A 24851-nucleotide genomic window follows, 5' to 3' on the forward strand; every position below is an offset into this window, starting at 1 on the left:
CTGTTGCCAGTTGTGGCTGAAATATCATTCCAGAGCATTAAAGTCCACAGGAACTGTTTGAAAATGGAAGTGCACAGTGCTCTTCATTGACAGTTGTAACAAAACACAAAGCCAAGTGTACTGTGATGTAAATGCGGTGGTCATTCCACATGCGTTCTGACTTGTATTAGGCTCTGATAAGTGTGCGGTCCGCTAGGTGAGCAGTGTGCACTGTGGCTAAACGGAGATGCACTTTAAAAAAAAAAATGTAAACCCCATTCTAAAAGCACTGCTGTCATTCCAAAAGCAAAGTGGCATGTGCACAATGACTGAAACTGTGGTAGTGTGAATTTTCAGTTGAGGTCTTTGTCAAATTATAGCAAAACAGAACTTAAAGCAAAAATCTGTTTTGAGAAAAATCTTTCCTGAGTAGACCAGCTCTTAAGTACCTGGAAAGTGAGTTAAAGAAAACTGAGGGTAATTTGTACTAATTTTTTCTTTCATATTTGTGAAGAGCAATACTTTGTACGTTCTAAGATATAAGAGGGATGTATATAATACTATATGAGTTTGTTATATGTAAAGTAGTATGTGTGGGTCCTTTCAAGTTACCCTTGTTTCTACCAGTGGACCCAGTTTTGTAGAGTAGTGAATCTGTGGATGCCCTGACATTTGCTATCCCTGACAGTGTAAAAAGCTGCACCTATCTGTAATTAGTAGCCTCAGTTAGGTAATTCAGGCTTACTTTCATCTACTGACAAAGCCTCTTTGTTCCTTCTTGATAAAAAGGAAGGGAACAATGTGCTTATCCCAAATCCATGTTCAAAGGAAAAGGTATGTTCTGTGGTACTGCCAGGAAAGGTTATAATTTATTTTAAAATCTAGATTTGACAGCTCTATTAGCTTGTTGCCTGGGAAGCTGAGAGTCGTTTGTTACAGGAATGCCTACACTTAACTGGCTGGAAGAAGGTATGGTACAACCTTTCTAATAAGTCAGAATACAGACCTTCTTATTTGTAGGTCTCTTCTAGCAAGGGAGTTGGTTGCCAACTGCTTACAAAGGCTGCATGAGCAACAGGAACTCAGATCCTCATATTTAAACTTCTCTGTTTCTCTAAGCTGCAGCCTGCTTACAGCAAGCAGTACTTTGCAGAGCTGTGCTCTAGTTGTTTTTATGTTTTTGTGGGTTTTTCCCCAGTTTGTTTGCTGGCACTTACTCCTTCAGCATAGCCTGCAGATCTGGTGTTAACTTGCCAGGAGCAGACAATTTCACCCTCTTATAAATTAAAGTAGCCATTCTATTTTGCTCTGTCCCTTCCATCCTCCTGCAGCAGTTAAATTTAGCCCGTGTAAGTGTAGGCTTACGATATCTAGGAGGATCACTGCATTCTTTATGATGATACCTCTCCTGTAGTATAGAGGCAGGTCAAGATACTGCCTTTGCACACATGTGGAGACTCCTGGTAGTCACTCCTGAGGTTGTGGTATCAGTAGGCCACTGTTGTGAGCAAACTTTTTCTGTCTTTCTCTTCACTATTTACCTTTTTAAAGCAATGTCCACATTTAGCAAAAAATATCCCATATTTTAGTGAGTGTCCCAAAAACACCCAGTAAATGAAATCCTGGTTGTATAGGTAGTGTGCATGACTATGTCTTGATTCTTTTGTGTCTGTCTTCCCAATAACTGTAGAGCCAAAAGAGAGAGCGATTTGAGCAGACTGTAGGGTTTTTTTTTTCCCTAAGGAACTGGCCTGCCTCCAGAATTCCACAAATAGAAAAAGATATTCAGTTTGGTTTTAAACCATGTTCTAGCATGCTATCTGTGTTAGTGATGTGATAGGCTTGATGACCAGTGACCAGAAACAAAGGTGTATTTGTGGATTCCTATAGTAGATGACCACTTATGACTCAAAATAGGATTTAACTGAAACAACATTTCTGCAATTGTTTTTTTTCTTCCTTGGCTTACAATCACAGCAACTCTAATTATTTCTGTTCTAGTTCTGTGGTAGAGCTTAAACACTTTCTCATACTCAACCCTAATGCAATGATCTGGTGCTTGTTTGAAGTAGTGAAATCAAGGAAAACATTTAACTCCTCAGGAGGTTTGGGCAGGAGATAGCTGTCCTGACAATGGCAGTACTAGGCTGGCTGAGACGATTTTTATGCTTCTTGGAAATCTTTGTGTGTCCCATGTGACATACTTGTCTTGATGTGAAAATATGGTATCTTGGAACATCAGTCATATCCTGCAGTGCATCTGCAGTGCCCTGTCTCTTGATGTGGGTTCTAGTTGTGTAATTTCCTTAAAAAATGTTTGGGAATCTCAAAACTTCCTCATCTACAACAGAAAGGCTTTACTCGGCTGACTTCTGAGCATCATTCAGAAATACTGGACTGTTGAAAGCACTTCCTCAGAAGTGTGTCTGTTGTCAGTTTCAATTGCTTCCCATCATCTTCACAATAATGTTAGGTGCCATTAGGTAGTTACTCTTTTAATGTATTTTTTTTTTAGAGCAAGCTATATGCCTTACTAATTCTTCCCTCTATCCCATTCCACAAATGTCGGTGTATTTTATCGAAAGGCTTACTACACTGTTACCTGAATTCATTGGCAAGCAGTTTATTTCCCCATTCTTGACAGTGAGACTGTTGGCTGGGAAGGAAAAGTTAACTGATAGCACTGAGTTCTGAGATCTGTGTGAAACTATGTAAGATCTGTAATAGCAGATCTCACATAGCATATCTATTTTGGAATAATTTTTAGAGATGCTGTTAAAATGCTAGTTGTCCCTGAAAATCTTTGAAGAGGCCAGGGGTCATTTACATACAGCGTCACGAAGCAGCACTGTGGCCTCTTGCTGCTGCAGGCTGCTCTATGATTTATTTGTGAATCTTCTCCTTGTGGGCATGGTATCCCATGAATAATTTAATAGCCGGGGTGCTACTCTATTAGGAGTTGTTTTGTGTAAAATCTAAAACCTCATTATCAATTTTGAAATATATTTTAAGTGTGGTTTTCTTTGAAGAAGGTGACAGATTTCTTTTTCAACTTGTATCCACTGAATTGAATGATTGGACTTAACAGTGGTCAACCTTGACTTGAGTGAGAGATAAATGCCTATTTATTCTATTTTACCAAAGTAACAAGGTAACGAAATAAGTGACATTCTGCCTTCTTATGAACAATAACAACAGCAAAGTATGTAGATGTTTTTTCTACTAATATATTAATTTTACTATATAGACTTGTACCTACATTTGTCTGGTAGCAATTGTGTTACTTCAAAAAACTTGTCTGTGTAGTCTGAATACTTATTGTTCGAGTCAGATCTCTTCTGTTGCCTAACTGTAGCATTGTAAATAATGTTAGGGATGTCATTTATTTATTAATCAACTTTCTTCATTGCACAGTAATCCCATCCATACATTTTTTATGACATAATTTGACTTCAGTATTGATGTGAGATTTTAAACCTTTTTCTTTCTCAATGTGATTCTGTGAATGAGATGCCATTATAAAGACTGCATTGCATTACCTTAGGAATGAAGGAACTGTAGAGTCTCAATATCTGCAGTGCACATTGAGCTATATTAATTGTTACAGATCAGAATTTAACATTACTAGTTAGACATGGTGTGTTAGGATTTGTTTTGTTTTTTAAATTCAGAACAATTTGCAGCCATGTAATTAGATAGTTTATGCAGCAGAGAGTTGTTGCATTTCATCCTAAGGGAGCAGAGACCATTCATTATAAATTGTTTTTATGCAGGCCTTTAGATGAGCTGTTTTTTATGTATGTGTTATTATAGTTGAAAAGGATTTACCACACCCACTATGCAGCATTTGAAGCCATTTGTAGACCTAAATCCTCTTTTTCCTTGACTTTGTTTCTCAGACCACCAATTCTCCCTAGTCCTTCTCCTTCAAAATCCATTCCAATCCCACAGCCCTTCCGACCAGCAGATGAAGACCATCGGAATCAGTTTGGGCAACGCGACCGATCCTCTTCAGCTCCCAATGTTCACATCAACACAATCGAGCCAGTCAATATTGATGTAAGTATTAATAACATTTGGATCACAAACAGCAGATTTGGTGTTTGAATATGAATATCAAGGTGTTAAATATAACATCTGTGCACACGAGTACTGTATTTCTAAGCTAATCCTTGGTCTGTCAGAACCTTTACAGATTCCAAGAAAGATGTTTTTGCTATGAAGAGCTGTAAGAATACAAATCACTGTCTGGACAAGCAGCAGCTAACTTTTGTACAGTTTAGTCCTTTAGTTTTCAAAAAAACGTTTTACCATGAACTGCTGCTGTTCTCTGTTTTATGATTAGTCTTAAGGCTCAAACCACTAACTGCACAGCATGAAGAACGTAAAGGCCAGCAACCATCCTTGCAGACTGTTGTTTGCATTAAGCATATTTCTTGATGTGGGGGATAATATTTTTGGTGTGGTTTTATTTTTTTTTAGTGTTCAGATTACAAGTGATATTTCTGGCATTGAAGGATGTTATTGCAGTTATCTGAGCTCAGATTTAGTGAGTGTTGGTTAGCATTTCATGAACCCAGTCAATACTACTGTAAGCATTTCTTTGTAGTATTCAGAAGCTGTTATAATTAACTTGTTTTCCACATTTTTGGAATTTCTGAATGCTGAATTGTAATACTTGTAATAATAGTAGTTGATAGTAAACATAGGAGCAGCTAGAATAATTCAAGATTTGAATCATAAAGGCCTCTTTCTAATTTTGTTAATTTGTACAGCTTATATTTTCCCCTTGAATCCACTCTTGAAATCTGTCATTTGTCAGGTGAATGGTCTCAAATTCTGTCTGGACATTGAGACACAAAATCTGTTCTGTGTGTGAGCTTAGTGAAATGTTAGCTGAGTGTTAAGGAAGCAGCTTACTTGGCATTTGTGTATGGCAGTGGTACAGCTGAGAGGCAGTACCAGTGCTTTCCAGCAGCAGTGCAAATGTATAAACTAATTATGCAACCATTTAAAAAAGAAAACAAAAAAAGCATGATGATGAAAATGCACCTTAGGGAAGGAAACTACTAGAATTTTCTTGTGTTATGAAAGTCATTAGTGTTTTTTACTTATAGTCTGAATGTGTGATAAAAGATACTCTCTGTTAACAGTGGATTGAAGGTGAGGGATATCTTAGTCATATGTGAAAAGAGCAGAGTACATCTGGGTATGCAAATGAGGTATGCTGGGACAAGCATGAAGCAGAACTTGTTTGACTGACTTACCTCAGTACAGGAAATTGGTGTCCCAGCTTCTGATAAGACAGTTCAAATAGTTTGTATCGCGAGCACTGTAACCAGAACGCTTGATTTGATACTGCTTTGTACGTTTTGGCCAACTGCATGTTTAAATCAATACTAAATCAATTTGGGAGGCTGTGGATTTCAGTTTACTACTGGGAGGTGCTGTTCTAAAGCAAATGATTTTGAGAAGTTTAATGGTTGTTGCAAGTAGTTTGGAGTTACTAAAGTTTGTAAGCCAGAATAGAAAACAGCTTCTATTTTGTGGCCAGCGTATAAGTTTATGGATTATTATTTTTGGATCACACTCAGCTGAGTCTGGCATGTAAATGATAAAACTTACGTAATTGTTTTTTTTTTTAATAGGACTTGATTAGAGACCAGGGTGTACGAGGAGAGGGAGGTAAGTAATGTTTAAACTAGCTACTGTGCTATATTTAAATATACAGTTCCTCTGTCCTTTCCCTTTGTTCTACTTCCTTCTATAAAACAGAAGCACAAAGGAAAATATGACTAGAATTTTAAAAAATGAATTTGCATTTGCTTGTCCATGAAACTAGTATTTGTTTGACAAAGATTTGAGTCATTTGCCAGTCATTCTGGGAGTGGGGGAGACAGAAGGAGAAAAAGTTTTGTGTTATCTGGTCTATTAGTATTGAAATCATCCTGCACTCTTTTTTCCCTCTCACACGTTTGTGCACACACACACTCAAACAGTCACTCACATGGCTGCATGCAGTTATGCTACAGCTTTCCAGCTCCCAAAGATTTTTATGCCTGTTGTTACCTTCCCACTTGTGGAGAAACAACAATAGTTTCCTTTGAAGATTATCAACACAGTAGATTGACTTTCCATATGAGTTGCTGCATCCTAAAGCAGCATGATGTGCTCCATTTCTGCTCCCCCTCTACCCCTGCTGAAGATGCTGCTTTGCTGTACTGCATGCTGTGCTAAATTTGGAACCAAGTTATTAGGACCTTAAGTTAAAGCCAGGTCCCTTTAGTTTTCCTTTGGTAACACACAACCCTAATTGAAGATTAGCCAGAACTAGTGCCAGAAGATAATTTTTCTTCATGCTATGCAAGAGCCTGTTGAGTTACTCTTCTCAGTTGTCAAGGTCCTGAGAGGGCTTCTTACATGCTGTATTTGTTCTATTGAATTTACTACTAATAAGGAAACAATAAGCTGTGTAGACAAGTGGCAGTTTTTCCAACTCCAAATTACTGACACAGTTATCTATTATTTCTTATAACTTGTTTCAGCCATAAGAGAATTCTGAGTTACCTCACTGCACTCCACCCTAATCTCCAATGTTCTGTACCATGGGCTATCACTTAACTGTTTCTCCCATCTGAGCCTGTTCATGGGTAGGATGGGACCTACCTACCACCTCGTGGTTGAGGGAGCTGTTTTTTCTTACGCCACCAATTGTACACCTTTTAAAAAGAAGCTTCCTTTGGTGTCCTGCAAGCAAACTAATTGCAAGTTTCCAGTTTTATCTATTTTTGTATGTCTCAATAGGTGTGGCTCTCCACAGTACTGCCCATTTTGTCCAGCATTTAAATGTTGTGGTATTGTGTTGGTTTTAACTTTTGATCATAAACTGTCTGCTTGGCATCTGAAAACAATTGGCAATTCCCATTCCTGAAACGGTGTTTTGAGTAATGGACGTTTTTGTCTTTCAAAGTACGGAAGCGAACTATGAATAGGAGTCAAAACATCCTAGTTATTTCCCATGACTTCTTTCATTTCTTCTATGTGTCTGTCTTTCTGTCTCTGCCTGCCCGTCTCTTTCTCTCTAACAGCCCCTTTGAACCAGCTGATGCGCTGTCTTCGGAAATACCAATCCCGGACTCCCAGTCCCCTCCTTCATTCTGTCCCCAGTGAAATAGTGTTTGATTTTGAGCCTGGCCCAGTGTTCAGAGGTAGTTGGGCTCTTCTTTCTTGTTTTCACCCAAACAAAATAAGTAAAACCACAGATGCTGTTTGTGCCTCACCCTCACACCGTGTGTATGTAAGTGTGTGAGTTTATCAGAACACCTCTGTTTTTTGCTTGGCCTGGCTGGAATGCTTTGAATGTGCTTTCCACACATACTCACTTTCACGTCTATATGCTTGAAAATGACTGTAAAGTCTGACTTAAATCTTCTAAAGCAAGGAATTTCATAGTTGAGGTATTTATATGGACCAAGACATCATTTTTCTAATCAGGTCCTTAGATTTCATTGCAGTGATTTTAAGCGATGTCCTTAACTTAGAATTTCCTTGACTGTTTAGTTTAAGTCAGTTCAGTGCTTTAACAGTTTTATGTATTTAATACTCTTTATTTTGAAAAGTAATCTAGGAAATCAAATGTGAATTACAAACATTTCCATTGATATCTTGTCAGGTCTTAGGCTTTTCACACAATGTGTCGTGTCAACTTTCAACAAGAAATGCATTTTGAGAATTTTTTTTGGATGCTACACTGGGGCCCTGGATGGTTTAGGCTATGTAATTTTTGTTTAGTACGTTTCCAGTGAAACAATATTTGCTTGTGTCCTGAACTCTGTAAAATAATTTCTTCCATTTTCACACATGGCTAACTCTTGAATAACTCAGGCCTAAAGCTGTCAATGGATCTGTTTTATTGCACTAAATCCCCTAAAACTGTGGGATTTCATATGCCGGAAAAACCTACTATTAAGTTATAGCATGAAATAAAAATATTTGTGTACGTATGTATACCTGCAGAAATGAGTAGTCAAGTGCATGTAGTGTGGTTTTCAAATGCTACCATCTTGGCTGTTTCAAAGACTTTTGTTGCAGAATATATCAAGAGCAGCAGAATGGTTCCAGAAAGTGTTGTATGGAGAGAGGTGTAAGGCAAGCAAACTCTCTGTGGAATGGAACACAGTAAATGCAACTTCAGAGTCCAAGATAATGACTTAAGTCTGACATTAGATTAAGTATTGCCCAGTACTTCTGACAACTTGGAAAACATGTCCTCTGGTGTTACAGTGGATAGATTAACTATCATGTCCTACCATGTGCTACAACTGTGTACACTAAAGGGTGAATGCTATACAAGTATTGCTATATCTCAGTATTAAAATTTAAGTAGGAGACTAATGTTTCCTTTAATATCTTAAACTACAACTTTAAGAGAAAAATTTGTAAGCCAGTAGAATTTTGGAAAAAAAGTCCTTGTTCTGGGAGCATCATACACTTAATTTGATTTTTGTTTTGTTTTCAGACAAATAATGTAGTAAAAGTACAATAATATACTTAATTAACAACCTACTATGCATTATTGTTGCTTTAGCTTGTGGGAAAAAGTTCATGGATGCTGCATCCCATTTTTGATGTGTTGTTATACTATTATTTGTGTGCTTCCACCTCTGAATATATGGATTTCAGCTCAATGAAGGAAAGCAGTGATGGGTAGATATAATCTGGTACATTAGCGCACTGAGTGGCCGAGCACAGGCAACAGTCACAAAAGCTACAAAATGGACTTTGAATTCAAGTTGGCATTGGAGACTTCTTTGCAGGTAGGGAAGGAGCTTCTGAAATGATAGGAGGACGAGTATTGTCCTTCACCACTGATGTTAGAGAAAGTACTGGAATGTTGGAGGCCTTGTACAATAATGTACATCATTAAGCGGAGCAGGGTGAACTTAATTAACAGTTGACCCTATTTTATGTCCTTTGCACTGAGGGGATCAGCATAACCTTGCTAATTAAGGTGCACTTTAAAAAGCAATCTCTAGTTTAAGTGTTCTATTTGTAAAGAGGCACTGGGGCTCTGAAACAGCTGTTTGTGATTTTCTTATGTAGCTTTGTTTAGACAGCATATATGTTAGAGATAAACTTCTATTTTGGATTTATTGGAATATGCCTCAAATAGGTAATTTAAGTAATATTTTGTACGTAATATTTTCTACGGTCTAGTATCTGCTCTTAAGTAAGAGCTCTATACAAAGAGAGAGCTTTAAAACAGCCAAATGGTTTTGAGGTGGCACTTGAAGACTCAGCTAGAGAACATGAAAATGTTTTGCATTTAGTCTGTTTTGATTCCAAAATACAGTATCCTAGTTATTTATTGGGTCCCTAAAACGTTAGCTACAAGGAATCTGTGAGGCAGCTGCAGCTAAATAAATGCTACTATTTTTCTTGTCAAAGAGGCTGGTGGAATTAAAACCAACAAAACATATCTTTTTTTCTATTTAAACATTATCCCTTTAATTCAAGAACAAAAGATTGAGGACTAGCTGATACACAGGGATGTTTTCTATAGACTCATCTCTTTCTGTTACCTAAGACTTGGGCACTAATCTAGTATTAATACAATATTCCTGAAGTACATGTTTGTTCCTTCTTAACATTTACATTGATGTTTGGAGATACTGCATCTGAAACAAAATTCTTGCACCTGACACCAGTACATTCTTGTAAGCTGGCTTCTTAAAGATACAAAATTATCCTGTTTCTGAAATTTAGGTTCAACTGCGGGTTTGTCTGCAACACCTCCTGCCTCTTTGCCTGGGTCACTTACCAATGTGAAAGCGTTACAGAAATCACCAGGCCCCCAGCGGGAAAGGAAGTCATCCTCATCCTCAGAAGACAGAAACAGAATGGTAAGATGAGTTATTTTCACACAGTGTGGTATACTTGTAGTGTAGAAATACCACACATCCGTGTTCTTCTCAATTTTCTTTCATCATAGCCACGTGGATTATTCTGAACATAATTATTTATAATGAGTAAGGACTTTGAACTAATAAATAATGGAATATTGAGATCATGAGACTAGTTTATAAATCATTTAAATCATTGATTGTGTTCACTTTTCCTCCATTGCACCCAAGCATCCTGGTGTACTTTATATTATAATACCAGTTTCCCTTCAAATAAGATCTTAATTTTTCTTACCACATTTTATAAATGGTGAAAGTTCTCTAATGAATCTCAAATTTAACACTGGATAAAATGACCGCATTTTTTTTAATTCACAGTTTAACCTTATGACTGAGTAAGAATTTAAAATTTCATAAATGAGAGTTCCCTTTTGGGAAGAAATTCTGCACTTTTACTGTTTTTAACACTGCCTGAAATCTGTGGCAGACATTTCCCAAGTAATTTTGGGAAATTACTTGCATACATTTATGTTGAGGTTTTGAATATACCTAATTAGAAGTGTCATTTGCACTATCCGGAGAAAAAATATTTTAGGATTCTAATTACATGAAATTTTGATACCAAGTCTTTAATAAAGGACCTGTTTTCACAGGCATTAATTGCTGGTTTTTCTTTTTCTTTTTCTTTTTTAATTATTTGTGTAAATATCTAAAGAAAACCCTCGGTCGACGAGATTCAAGTGATGATTGGGAAATACCAGATGGGCAGATCACAGTTGGACAAAGGATAGGATCTGGATCATTCGGAACTGTCTACAAAGGGAAGTGGCATGGTATGTGGCTCTCAGGGCATACAGTTAATCTTAAGCAAATGGCATTGCCTGCTGGGGGCCACCCAGCTGAAAAGCGTATTTGCAGGAAAGGATCTGTGCGTCCTGGTGGACGCCAGCTTGAACATGATTATGAAATACAGCCTTGTCACAACGAAGGCTGATGGTATCTTGGGCTGCATTAGGCAAAGCATTACCAGAAGGTGAAGAAGGGAGGTGATCCTTCCCCTCTACCTCACTACTAGTGAGGCTACCCCTGGAGTGGTGGTTCCAGTTCTGGGCTTCCCACTGCAAGAGTTATGTGGATATACTGGACGGACTCCAGCAAAGGCCCATGAGAATCTCCTCTGCTTTGAGGAGGCTATGAGCTGGGACACTGCCACAGGCTGCCCTGAGAATTTGTGGTCTCCCTCCTTGGATATGCTCAAAAACATTCTGAGCAAAACCCTCTGTGAACAGCTGTAGGTGGTGCTTGCTCGAGCAGCAGGGTTGGATGACATTGCCCCAAGAGGTCCCAACTAAGTTCAACCATTCTGTGACCTGTGAATACTACTTAAATCTAAGAAGCTGTGGGTTAAGTTCTATTAGAGCTTCAAATAGTGCAGAAACTTGACTCCTGTGTGTTCTTCTCAAGCAATTATTATGGTGAAGATGAAGCAATTACTAGAAGGGCTGAAGTGGCCATCTCGCTAAGTGAGAACCTCAAATGTTTGTGTATACAGAAAGTTTAGATGTGGCTAGAATTTCTCAAAGTAAAATAAAAATAATGCTTGTACATCTTTACAGAATATTTCCTTATTTTAATATAGTAGTGATTTATTTCACTACAGCTAGAAAACAGAGTATCTCAGTATTTCTGATTTTCTGTGTAACATTTTCTCAATTGAGGAATCTGTGTCAATGATACTTACTAAAGATTGCTATTTTAAAGGTGATGTGGCAGTGAAAATGTTGAATGTTACAGCACCCACACCTCAACAGCTACAGGCTTTCAAAAATGAAGTAGGAGTGCTCAGGTAAGAATATTTTGGATGGTTTAAAATAATTTGTGTAGATTTATGTTTCTGTTATGATTGAGCTTCATGTTTCCATTACATCACGTTGGTCTTATTTCTTCATGATGGCAATTTGGTTAGAAAATACAGCTTAACATTTTAAAACATTTCTTTATACGTACTGCTTTGTCTGTAGACAGATGTGACTGAATTTACAGTATATCCAAGCACTCAAGGCAAGTCTGTATTTTATTGTTGTAGCTTCCATAGGATAGTCAAACTTACACATGAACTTTAGGACACTAGCTCTCCTCCAAGTTTTGCAAGTGAAGGAGAGTATAACTAATTGTTCTTTTCCAGCCATAGCTCTGCCTGTGTTTTCTGTTGTTCTGTAGTTTCTGTTTAACATTGACTCCTCCTTGAATTTGTTTTAAATGTCTATTTCATAGTCACTTCTTGATTTTATTTTCTCCTGTCTACTGCTTGTACTTTTTTAGATAAAGTATTTGTCTTGCATTCAGTTCTTAACAGGGGAGCTATCGGAATGATATCATATTTATTAGAGAAGACCATTAGCATCTAATTACAATCTTGAGCATAATTCTGGTTTAAAAAGCAAAATAGAAAGGAGCTTTTTGGCTTTGGAAAATTCATGAATTGAGACGGGATGCCTGTCCCGGAGGAGGGTCTCTAGTAAAATGCATAGTGAAGCTCTTAAGTCTGTAGCTGTGGTAACAGAGGCTTTCTGGGGTATCCTGCCTTGGAGAGGTGTGTATATTTTTGATCTCATGCCTGAAGTCTGGCTCTTCTCTGTTGTTGATCATTTTGGGACTTAGTTAAAAGCCAGTTGTCCTATCCTTTGACCCAGCCAAGCCAGGTATACTTGTCAATGTGCGTTTTCCATTGTGCTTCATCAGTACTTTCTTAGCTTTGAGGTAAGGTTTGCAAGAATACACTCATTTTTGTTCACTCAGCAGTTAGCATCCCTTGACAAATCCTTGAACCTGAAAAAGGCCCAGTCACATAGTTTAGAACTGTCATTGCCTGCATTGCTAGAGGACAAACAGGTTCACATTGTAGTCTCCTATGTTAGTTTTTTAATATAAGAAAGTATGAAATGCTTTGTCATCAAGCTGCACAGCATACAGACTTAAAAAGCTGCCACATGTTTTAAGCTTGGTCTGTCAGGTTTCATCAAGCAGTGAGCAGACTGCCTGCAGTACTGAGCTCTGTTGGAAGAAGGCTGTCTTTTTCCTCAGCCTCTGGGAAAGCTAGGAAAGACTGCAGAGACAGCTAACATTTTCTGTGATCTCTGATATGTTTGAAGGTATCTAATTTGTCTTGATGTCCATTTGAGGACAGTAAGAACATGGTTGACTATTCCTGGGAGGGGATTGGGAGAATCTTTTGCATTTATAATAGACTGTTAAAATAATAATTTTATAACTAGGCTGTTTCATGCCTTGAATCTACTGGAATATCTGCTGAGATAATCTTCTCAGGACTGTCTTTTAAGAAGTTTATTTTTGTTTGTTGTTTTTTTTTGTCTGGAGTTGCTGCTTCTTTGAAAGAGGTTTGATTTAATCTGGCCAAACCTCTGGTGAACTTATGTCTATTGCACTCCTATTTGGAAACTACTTCACTGGAAATATCTTAACTTTACTGAGGTATATTTTTCACTGCTGTTTCCATCCTTATTTGTATGCTGGCTTCACAAAGAGTATAAAACATTCTTATTGAATTAGAAATGAAGTCTTGCCAAGGAGGCATGTTGATGGTGTCCGAAAGAAAGTGGTGTACTTTCTGGAAGTCTCTGAGACTGAAATTTCATTGAGAATTTCTTCCTGAGGGGCATCAGTATCTCATAGCTGAAGTAGTTTGCACATGACCATGCCAGACCAAACAGTCTCTGTCCCAGGTAGACTTAGTGATGACAGCATCTTCTGAGCATTCCTGTTCTAAGTTGATCAAGAAGAGTAGGTATGTGTTAATACGATAATAAAGACTGAAGGCTGAAATCATTCATTAGGCTGAATATAGAAACAGGTTGTCCTAAGGAAAGCTGAGACTGTCCTAGAACTTCCGTTTGGAAAGATGCATTTAGTTCTGCCTGGTTCTTGTTGTTTGTTTGCTTTTCATCAGTTTCCTCCTGAGTTACATATACAGTGTTTTTTTTTAACAGGAAAACACGGCATGTGAATATCTTACTTTTTATGGGTTATTCAACAAAACCTCAGTTGGCTATTGTTACACAGTGGTGTGAGGGGTCCAGCTTATATCACCATCTACACATAATTGAGACCAAATTTGAAATGATCAAACTAATTGATATTGCACGACAGACTGCACAAGGCATGGAGTAAGTATCGTACTATTTGTTTACAAATGATTGTTGGGACCCTGTCTGTACCTCCTTCATACTAGGCTGTCTGCTCAGTCTACCAAGCCCAGAATCTTACATTAATCAAAGTATTTGGTGAAGAGCTTATTATTTTGATCAGCAGAATAGACTTTTTGTGCTCTTTTTTCTGGAACAATAAGGAAATACACACCATCAGGTTATACGATCTCTGAAAATAAAATGGAAGTTTAACAGTACTGTAATTATCTTTAATCTTGTGAGCAAAGATTTCTGCTCAAGTCTTAATGGTCTTCACAGTGCAAAAAGTCTTAGGATAGGAAATAAAACACAGTTTAAAAAGGAACACCGAGTGAATAGAATCCTTTAAAAAAAACAACCCAGAGGGCAGACAGCTCTGTTAGTAAAAGGAATGCAATTTCTTTTACTTTTCTCATACGTGTTGTAGCTCTCTGAATAAAGTAATAGACTTCAGCATTTGAAGAAAACTTTTTTTTCTAAGGACTGTAAGTAATCCCTACTCATATAGACAGCAGTAAAGTTTACAGAGCTTGCCCAATATTGTGTGTGAAAATCAGAACACTGATTTAATATTAGAGAAATGGTCATCCAAATGGAAAACTGCTGTGATGATTGCAGTTAATGGTTCAGTATTTCTATCAAGTATCCGATTATATTTTCACTTAGTGCGGAAGTGTTTGCAGCAACCAGCCTCAGCCTCATGTTAGCTCGCTGATCTTCCCAAGCTCTCTGTCTACATAGTGGAGACATAGAAACTGTTCTTTGATAATGATTCAAAGTAGAAACATAAAATGAACACAGTGAGCCTGGGAAGCACTTATAGGTTCCACGATTTGGAAACGCCTTGCCTGAGGCTGTCTATCCCACAAAGTGTCGTGACAATCACCTTCAAGGCTAGGAAGTAGAGCCTTCAACATGTCAGAAGCTACTGAAATTCTTTTATTTTGATTATGAATATTGTCTTAATCAACTGAAAAGCAGAAGTTGGTTTGTAATTTGTTTCATTCCTCAGTAGTACAAGGGTTATGCTGGAAATCTAAGCTTTATTTCGTTATGCTGGAAATCTAAGCTTTATTTTGTTTTTATCTTCTCCTGTGACTGTTGCAGGGATGGACATGGGTAACTGAAGCTTTCATGCCTTGACGAAAGTGTGCAGTTTCAATATCTACTGAATTTGTGTTTCAGTAATATAATAAAGTTTGAGCCGTTGATTAGTGGAATAACATCTAACCCACCCAATCTGTCATGTTCCTTTTCAGTTATTTACATGCCAAGTCGATCATCCACAGAGACCTCAAGAGTAATAGTATCCTTTTCCAGACGTGTGATTGTAGAACCAGCATTCCTGTCCTTTTTTTTTTTCTAACAGCAATGATCTTACTGAAGAGAAAAGCTCTTTGTATGGTTATTTGTGATATTGATGTGATAGAAAAGTAGTACTTGTATTTATCTGTTTTAAAGAACATAATTCCTATAGAAAGAATACATTTAATATAAGCTGTAGATTTTGGAGTGTGATATGACTTAACCTTTTCGTTTTAGTTATAAATATTCTTTTCTTTTGTGAAGACACCTTTTGTTGCCTGTCTTTACATTGCATCCCTTGGTTGTTGTGTTTGAAAAACTAGTGACTTCAAACGTATAGCGAGATTTCTGGACATTTTTCTGCAGTATGCAAATAAACAATTCCAAGCAAGATACTGGAAGTAATTTCAGACTTCTGTTGGGAGCTATTGCATGTTTAGAATGCCTTTGCCTATTGAACATCTGATAAATACTGCTCCTAGCTGCCAAAATAGCTAATACTCAGCTCACCTTGTGCCTACCTGATACCAGCAGGCGCAGGTAACCTGTTGAACCCTATTCATGCTGGTGATGGAGACTGCAGTTATTCCCCATGAACAGGGAATTCCCAGTTAAGTGCAAGTCACAAACTCATATTAAGTCCCTGTCTATTGCTGTGATTCCATAGCAAGTTTTGTTGTAGTTTCACAAAGATTTTTTACGTTGTTGGTTTCTACCTGTGATGAAAGATTTTGCCAGTTTGCTAGTGGAGCATTTTCAGCTAGTGTTTGAGCACTTGGCAGTTTAAGAAAGTCATCTGGGCCATAGTCTGTTTAACACTGGCCCATACATTGCATGTGTACCCCTGAAATACTGTAGTCCATTATCCTGACTGCTTAGAATCTGCATTGTATGATAACTTCCTTTAATGGTGGTGAATGGTTAAAACTATTGCATTTAAAGCTGCAGGTTTGTAGCTGTTTATTGTTTCTGTAGGACAGGACCAGTGCTGTTTGTTTGCTTTCCCTTAACATTTATTCTTTAGATATTTTTCTTCATGAAGACCTCACAGTAAAAATAGGTGACTTTGGTCTGGCTACAGTGAAATCACGATGGAGTGGATCTCATCAATTTGAACAGTTATCTGGATCGATTCTATGGATGGTAAGTAAACGTGAAGTGGTGTAATCATTTTAACTGATTTAATTGCCTTTGGCCAAGCTTTATAAGACTATCCTTCCAGTGCATGGACACATGCAAGCCATCTGAGGCTGGAAGGACCGAGCAGTAATACCTAGTACTAAATAAGTTCTTGTCACTTTTTTGTAAATGTGTTTTTCAGTAGTCAGCAAAAAACCTTCAGTGTGTACTTTCACTGTTCTGTGGGCTAAACTGACAGGACAGTTTTGCGTAAGGAAAAAGGGTGTGGTCAATCCAGGGCTGAGGAGGATATGATAAAAGCGATAAAAAGTGTCCTGTAACGGAGGAGGCGTTCTCCTAATGGGCATTATTTTCAGTGTTACAATACTAGTTTCAAAATATCTTTCTTGCCCTGGGCTGAGTCATTTTGTTCTGTCACAGTTCAACAAAGGGATCACGAAACTAAAAAGAACCAATGGATTCATGTCAACATCCACTTTGTAGATCCTGGCAGTGTGGACTTAAATACAGTAACCTAGCCATGAGGGGAGGCCTTGCACCTGTTATACTCCGGATGTGTCCATATCATGGACTATGCGAAGTGCAGCCTGACGAGGTGAAATAAAACCTAATTGTTTTCTTTTATGATACAGGCACCGGAAGTTATCAGGATGCAAGATAAAAACCCATATAGCTTTCAGTCAGATGTGTATGCATTTGGGATTGTGCTTTATGAACTGATGACCGGACAGTTACCGTACTCAAACATCAACAACAGGGACCAGGTAAAGAGAGCATGGGCTTGGGAAGGGACTGTCTGTAACCACCAGATTGATGTAGCCCTGTGAAGTGACTATTCTGTTGTTTTGTGTATGTCATTTATTTGTTGACTCTGATGTTCTGAGATGACGTTTCTACATTTTTTTTTAGATCTGCCTCAGCCACATAGCACCAATTTACGCACTTTTCTTGAGGGTTTTTTTCTTTTGTTCTTTTTTCTTTCAAGTATAGATTTTTCACGTTCTAAACCCGTTGCCAGGATACTTATTAGGGAGAGAGCAGGTTACTTAATAGTAGTTTAGTTTAGAATAGTTCTGCAAAGGAGAAATAATTCTCTGTATGTTCAGTTATTCCTCTTTCTTTTTTCACCTCCTCAATTGCATTGAATAATAGTTCAGGAACAGCACTGCCAAAATGGATTTAACTGTGAATGCTTTATATTCATCTCAACCTCAAGAAACACGTTCACCATCTAATTGAATTTCAAGGTATCAACATTTCTCAAAGCCTCCTTGATGAAGCATATGAGTTTTCCAGAGTGTGAATCCTTTAAGAGGATTACTTAATTGTGAACAAATCTTCTATAAGTTTAATGATACTCCACACCTATTATATGTTTCAGTAGGTAGGGATGTTTGGGAAGGCTTGTCTGATTTATTATTTTCTCTGTCTAATCTGAAAATAAGATCTGTGCATGAAGACTTTTGGTATAAACTATTCCTTAGCTGCCTGGTGATGTATTTATGTTGTATCTGTGTCCACATCCCTTGTTTTTTCACTGTCAGTACTTGAGAATTGCAACCATAGCAACGTTCATGTGTGAATGCCATTTTATAAGGCTGCTTCCATATTCGTCAGATCACTTCATTCCAATTCATCAGATATGGAGCAACTCCTTTTTTTTCTTTTTTCTTTTTCTTTTTTCTTTTTTCCCTTTTAAACAAAGGGAAGCATTGAGATTCCTGGCTAAGTGGTTGTAAGTTTCTAAAAGCAATTTTAGTTTCACCTTTTTATGTTTTGAATCATGAACCCAGTGTATGGATACCTGCAGTTAAGAGCTGAAACATTTTTAATTACAGGTGAAGCCAACATATAAAACAAAATCTCATTTCTTAACGTTTTTTTCCTCTGTCTTTAAAAGAGGTGCAGATACTGCCTGCTTTTACACAGCAGATACTGTGTCACTTAATGAGCAAAGTATCATTCTTGTTAATCCTGTCAGAGTTTTTCTGACTTATACAGATTTTTGTAGACAAATTAGGACTCCTATTGTAGTGATAAACTTTTTCTAATTACTAACAAAAGTTTTAAAGTGGTCTCTACATTACATAGATAGTGTATCAGAAACAAAAGTGGTGATAATTTTCCGAGTAATTTCAAGTTAGGTAGTATAATTATGTAGAAAACTGTAACTGCTATGTGACAATAATTCTCACTGCAGCAAAGGTAAGGGATGAGGTAGAAAAATGTTTAGTATTAAATTTTGCTCTGATACTTGGGAATTCCTAAAGAAACCATATGGGAGATCTGTTCTCTTTCTTAATGCAAACACAGATGCATCTGAATCAGAATGTTGAAAAAAGGACTATAGTAGTGTTAAGTATAAATAGCATATAAAGCTTGCTTGAGATGTGTTTTTTGTTGTTTAGTTTTTCCCAGTGTCAAGATATGAAATAGTTATACCATGTTAAAAATAAGGCATGTTAAAAATAAGGCACCTGTTGGCTCTGTCTCACTGTTCAGAAAAGGTAGTGATTATCCCCTGCAGCATAAATGGATCTTTGATTAGCTGTTTTGAAAGGGCTTTTTGGTGTCAGCGTGACTGAAGTACTCAAACTGCGTTAGTTTTGACCTTGACTTGACGTGACTATGTTTGGTGGGTTCTTTAGAAAGAGAACACAAACCAAATATATACTTTGTTTTACTGTTTGCTATTAATTTACTTTGTTTTATGCTTAAGTTTTATCCTTAGGTGAAATGTAAATCTTCAGTATTAGTTTCTGTAAAAAAATGTAAAGCCTAAGTGAAACATCAAAGTAGGCCTGTAATACTTAGTTTCTGCAAGGGAGTGGCAGCATCTTTGAGGGGGAGGGAGGAGGTTGAAGGAGGGGTGAGAAGTTGATCGATACTAATAAGCTTTCATGATGGAAAAGCAAATGAAGGAATTTATTCTCAAAAGGTAAGGGGTTTTTTATGTTTTAATATCTGAAGTCCATGAGATTCTTAAAATACCTTTCAGTGTGAACTTGCTGTCTACTTTTCTAGAATCATAAAATCACAGAACGGCTTAGGTTAGAAGGGGACCTTAAAACCCACCCAGCCCTGACCCTGTGCTGTGGGCAGGGCTGCACCCCTTCAGATCAGGCTGCTCAGGGTGCCTTCCAACCTGGCCCTGCGTGCCTCCAGGGATGGGGCGTTCAATGACTAAAACAGAGTATTTATTTTTAGGAACTGTGTTCCAAGCTTATTCTTGTTTTGTAACAGTTTTTGACACTGAAGAACAGTTCTTTTGATGGTTATTGCTATAAATAGTAACCATTTAATAGCGTTCATCTTTCTTATCAATCCCTTAGAAGAGGAGGAGGAGGAGAAGTCTTAATTTCTTCTCTGTGCTGAATAGGTTGCTAACATGCTTGAACAAACTTGGGTCATTTCAATTTCAGATCCTGTTCCCTGGGAGCAGAAAATTTGTTGCTAGAAATAAAATAGTCTAGCAAAGCATTCATCTTTTCTGTTGTGGTTTTTTTTCTTCTTTTTTTTTTACTGTTTACTTTATGAGCTTATCTTCTCCACCCTTCATCTTTTTTCTTCTCTAAACTAAAGATAATTTTTATGGTGGGACGAGGATATCTGTCTCCAGACCTCAGTAAAGTAAGAAGTAACTGTCCAAAAGCTATGAAGAGACTAATGGCAGAATGCTTGAAAAAGAAAAGAGATGAGAGACCTCTTTTTCCACAGGTAAGGAATGTTTCTCTTCAGATCTCAGTAGACTTCACAATCCGAATATGATAAATGAACATCACATATGAACTCAGACTACTGCAATATCTGTTTTTTTAGTCCTGCAGCAAAATTTCATAAGAGTACTAGTTACTTAGAGCTGTTTAATTAGAAATGTTCATTTTCAGTTCAAAAAGCAGGTATTAATATGACTTGTATTTAGCATTTATTTGTTGGAGAAAATTTCCTGGGAAATAATATAATTAACGATTGCAATTAGACACGTGAATTAGAACTTGTTCTCTGAAATCTATATGAAAGGTGGCTGATATTTTTGTGATCAAACTATCCTGCCTGCTGGGGAATGTTTGGATTTTAAAAGCTTGAAACAGGAGGACCTTATTTTGTTACCAGAGCACTTTAAAAAGAGAACTGAGCTCCACCTGCTGTCTTTTTGGTGAACGATATTAGAGAGACAGCTTCCAAAGCTGAATTTTTTTGCAACGAACATGAGTATAGATACTAGTGCAGAAGGGTGGAGTCAAATAAAGGGCAAATATATACTTCTTAAGCTTAGAAAGGAAAATCAGAATGTCCTTTTAAAGGAGAAAGAGGCAGTTTCTTCACGAAATATCCTTTTCAGCTCATGATGATATAAACACCAGAGTGAAATGCAGTCATCTATTTTTTTAAAGTTTCTGTTTAGATTTGTGTATAATATTATTTACTTTATATTTTTTCAGTTAAATGATGTAATGCCTTTGGTTTTCAGAGATGATAGCAACATGGATTTGATAACTTGCTTTCTGCTTGTTTTAGATTCTTGCCTCCATTGAGCTTCTGGCCCGGTCGTTGCCAAAAATTCACCGCAGTGCATCTGAGCCGTCACTAAACCGGGCTGGCTTCCAGACTGAGGATTTTAGTCTATATGCTTGTGCTTCTCCAAAAACACCCATCCAAGCAGGGGGATACGGTGGGTTTCCAGTACACTGAAAAGAAATGTGAAAGCATTTACCTGTGTGCCCATGTGCTGGTGTTTTCCTGTGTGTGCAACACATACGTATGTTCTCAGTTCCTACCAGCTTCTTTTTAAGGTTTACTGAGGGAATGAAGACTCATTTCCTAACAGGGGGCATTGAATGTCCTGAACACAAGACTGTGTTGGTAAGGAATGTCTTGGGAACAGCTGGCACAAGAAGAATTATAAGGTTACATAAAAGAGAAATGGGAAGTTGCTTCAAAATAAGCAAAACTCTTCTAAAGATCATTGGGTGTCATTTTTGCCTAGCTTGTTGATTTGAATTATTTACTTAAGAGTGTATTTATTGTTAATCTACTAAAAAACCCTTGGATTTTTTTCCAGTTGAGGTCATTATTTATGAGCGTAAGGTTTTAGATTTTTGGGGTAGTAATGCTACTCGTATGCAGGAAACAATTGGAGAACGAACTTAGCTGCAAGTCTGAGTGCAGTCTAAACTTCTTGCAGCTAATAGAAGTGAGGAGAAGCACGTAGCCTCCAAAGAAAGACCTTAGTGATGTGTGATACTTCTGGAAGTTAAAGTTTTAAAATAGAGCTGTTTAGAGAATCTCTTGTAGAGGAGTGGTGGCTTGGTTTTTTTTTGGAGGGGAGCTGGGTTTTTTGTTTTTAGTTTTTTTCTTAATGTTCTGACTTGCTATAGTTTAGACCATCTCAGAGTGTTCTATTACTATGCAACACAGAAGAAATTCTGAATCTGCTTTTGCTGAGCTGCAAGAGTATTACTCTTTCTTTCAATTAGCAAGAACTTCAAAATTAAAAAAAAAAATCAAGTCTGGAGCATAACCAAATACTTCAAGAGAAAAAAGCTGCAAACACCCAGAGCAGGAAAAGAAACTTGGAAAATTACTTGTCTTCATGCAATCAGTATTATACCATGAATTCTGCTGAGGTGAAATTTTTTAATTGCTTTAATATTGTTTATAATACTACAACGCATACTTCAGTTCAGTGAGAGATTGGTTTTCTTTTCACTGCCATATAAAGCTGCTAGTTTGGCTAGAACTGATTCAGTTAGATTAGATATCTGACTGAGAAAGCTACGAACCTTATCAAGATCCTGTCCGCTCACTTGAAAGATTTTCTTTTTCTCTGGACCATTCCTGTGGAACAGGTGAATCAGAGTACTGGTTCAGGTTACATCAGTTATTGATGTCAGATATGAAAACAAACAATAATGTTATTAATGACTGTGTTCTTGCATATTTTGAAATTATGTGGTTTTGTTTGTTAAAAACTGTTAAGCTGTTCATCTTTACAGATTCTTCTGCATCAGAAACAAGCTATTGCTGCTCTTGTTAGGACTTAAATGGCCAGAAATGTTCTTAATAGCTTCTGAATTGTGTACTTACAGTGGAAGTTCGCATGTTGCTAGGAATATGTTTTTGAAATGGATCAAGAAATTCCACAGAGGTGCTTTCATTTCTGCTTCTTTCGGGAAACTGAGCCTTTTAAAATGGGAGAATTAAAGAGCTTATAACAATGTAAGCAATCTGTGCACTTTCTGGCCATATTCTCATGGTCTTCTTGGCTTCTACTGTTAGAACAGTTTTGGAACTAACTTTTCTCTTTATGTTAGCCAAGAAAATTAATCTGTTAAAGTCTCACTCTTATGGAAATAGTTATTAAGGATGCAAGTTGCTATTGCTTCAGTAAATTTGTTTCCCATCTTTGTGGTAGTTGTGACAGGCCTATCTTAAACCGAAAACAGGATTTAAATGTTTTTTGTCCTCTTATTATTTTTTATTTTATTTTAGATAGTCCAGAGGAATTCATCTCAATCTTTGGGATGTGCTTTAGTGCAGGCTACAATACTTAACACGAGTGAATAGCAAAAGGAGGGCTGCTGTGTCTTCTGCAAGATCTAGAAATGCAGCATCCCATTTCACAACTCTGGAAGTAACAGAGGATGCATTGCTACCTTTCCCAGTCTTAATCTTTTTGGGTCTGCCAGCTCAATTCAAGCAAATTATTCCTTGGGGTAGACTTAATTGTTAAAAACAGTTCTTCATTGCTATAGGAACTATAATTTATGTGGAAAAAATACTGTGCATATGTTTTGTCCAGTTTTTCTTCTGCGTGGGCACTGCATCAGGATTCTCCTGTGTCACTTGTTTTTCTTATGACAGAATGGGTCCAAAGGCTTAATCTGGGCAGTCAGATTGACCCTGTTCCTTCTGGGCAGGGCATATTCGTAAAGCTGTCTTCATTGCATCTATTCATTGCTCTCAGGCCAGACTTTCCTGTCCCACTGAAAAACAGTGAATTCATACTTCAAGTTGTTTTCATTTACCTGTGTTCATCCTGAGCCTTGGGAAGAGGTTGCCTGTGCTTTCTCTCCATCATCTATATAGGGTTCCTTTCAGAAGGTAAAAGAACCATCTACAGGTATTTTACATCTTCATGAAAGGAAAGAGTGACATAAGCATATTAGCATCTCCTTAGAACATTCTGTTTTCAACAGTAGATAATTCCTCTAATGTATGTTGCTCTGAAAGTAATGCCTCTTATTTATTTCCGTGGAAACTGCAACAGATATAAAGAGCACAGTAATGCTGTTTGATGGAACAAATTCTTAGCTACAAAGCATTATTTTTCAGCATAGTCACCACAGTTACCTGTGCATTTTCACAAGCAATGAACAAGAGTCTCCATGCTGCACTCATAAAAATCTGCACCAGTGGAGATGACCCACTGTTTCATAGCTGCTATGATGGCATCATTGCTAGGAGATTGTTGTCCATGCAGTCCATCTTTCATAGGCCCAAACTGATGGAAGTCAGAAGGCACCAAATTGCAACTATAGAATGCCTGTGGGTAGGAGAGTACAGCCAAGATGGACAGCGTGCCCCATGTTCATCAAACCAGTATGGGCTCTGGCATTATCATGTTGCAAGAAGAAGGTTGTCGTTTTCTTTGGTCTGACTCTGCAAGTTGAAGCCTTCAGCTTAATCAGTGTCGCAATGTAGTGTTCAGTGTTGATGGTTTGTCTGAGTTCCAGGAAATCCAGGATGATCGCTCCTTTCCTATCCCATAGTGCACATCACTTTACCTGCTGACAGCTGCATCTTGAACATTTTTCAGTGAAGAATTCGTGTTGCCGCTCCATAGACTGCTGTTTTGACTCCAACTCATAGTGGTGTCACCACGTCTTGTTACTAATAATGATGTGATCCAGGAGGCTGTCACCCTCACCCTCTTATTGGTCCGATAGATCCTGACAAATTTACATGTGCTGCTATTTCTGTTCCCATGTGAGCATTCATGAGAGCCTCCTGGTGCCAACTTTGAAATATTCCAACAGTGTCACCATTGTTTCTAATGCAGTGATGCTGATATTCAGCTCTCTGTAACAGTTCTCAGGTTGTAATCCACTGATTCACATGGATGAGCTGATCAGGATGCTCTCTGTGGTATGACAGCTGCGCATGGCTGTCTGGAACATAACTTGTGTTTCATGTCACAGTTTGCACTCCTGAAACACCACCCACTGTCTCACTGTGCTCACATCAGCTGTTTGGTCTCCATAAACATTCACAAGCCTCAAGGAATGTCAGTGCTTTTTTTTTTTCCACATGGAGGGAT

General features: G+C 37.6%; 1 protein-coding gene across 2 annotated transcripts in view; it reads left to right on the forward strand.

Annotated features, from left to right (window-relative positions):
* BRAF (B-Raf proto-oncogene, serine/threonine kinase) overlaps window positions 1–24851 on the forward strand; it is an 80295-nt gene that overhangs the window by 45926 nt on the left and 9518 nt on the right. For both annotated transcript variants that reach the window (XM_065742686.1, XM_065742687.1), the window contains exons 8-18: window positions 3879–4038; window positions 5628–5664; window positions 9745–9881; window positions 10597–10714; window positions 11643–11727; window positions 13889–14065; window positions 15346–15392; window positions 16416–16534; window positions 17164–17295; window positions 20114–20248; window positions 21050–21203. In XM_065742686.1, coding sequence (XP_065598758.1) covers window positions 3879–4038; window positions 5628–5664; window positions 9745–9881; window positions 10597–10714; window positions 11643–11727; window positions 13889–14065; window positions 15346–15392; window positions 16416–16534; window positions 17164–17295; window positions 20114–20248; window positions 21050–21203 — 1301 coding nt within the window. The remainder of the gene's footprint in view (window positions 1–3878; window positions 4039–5627; window positions 5665–9744; window positions 9882–10596; window positions 10715–11642; window positions 11728–13888; window positions 14066–15345; window positions 15393–16415; window positions 16535–17163; window positions 17296–20113; window positions 20249–21049; window positions 21204–24851) is intronic.

This window comes from Cyrtonyx montezumae, unplaced genomic scaffold, assembly GCF_038088225.1.
Source record: "Cyrtonyx montezumae isolate F1298 unplaced genomic scaffold, pur_monq_1.0 scaffold_3, whole genome shotgun sequence".
Taxonomy (NCBI): domain Eukaryota; kingdom Metazoa; phylum Chordata; class Aves; order Galliformes; family Odontophoridae; genus Cyrtonyx; species Cyrtonyx montezumae.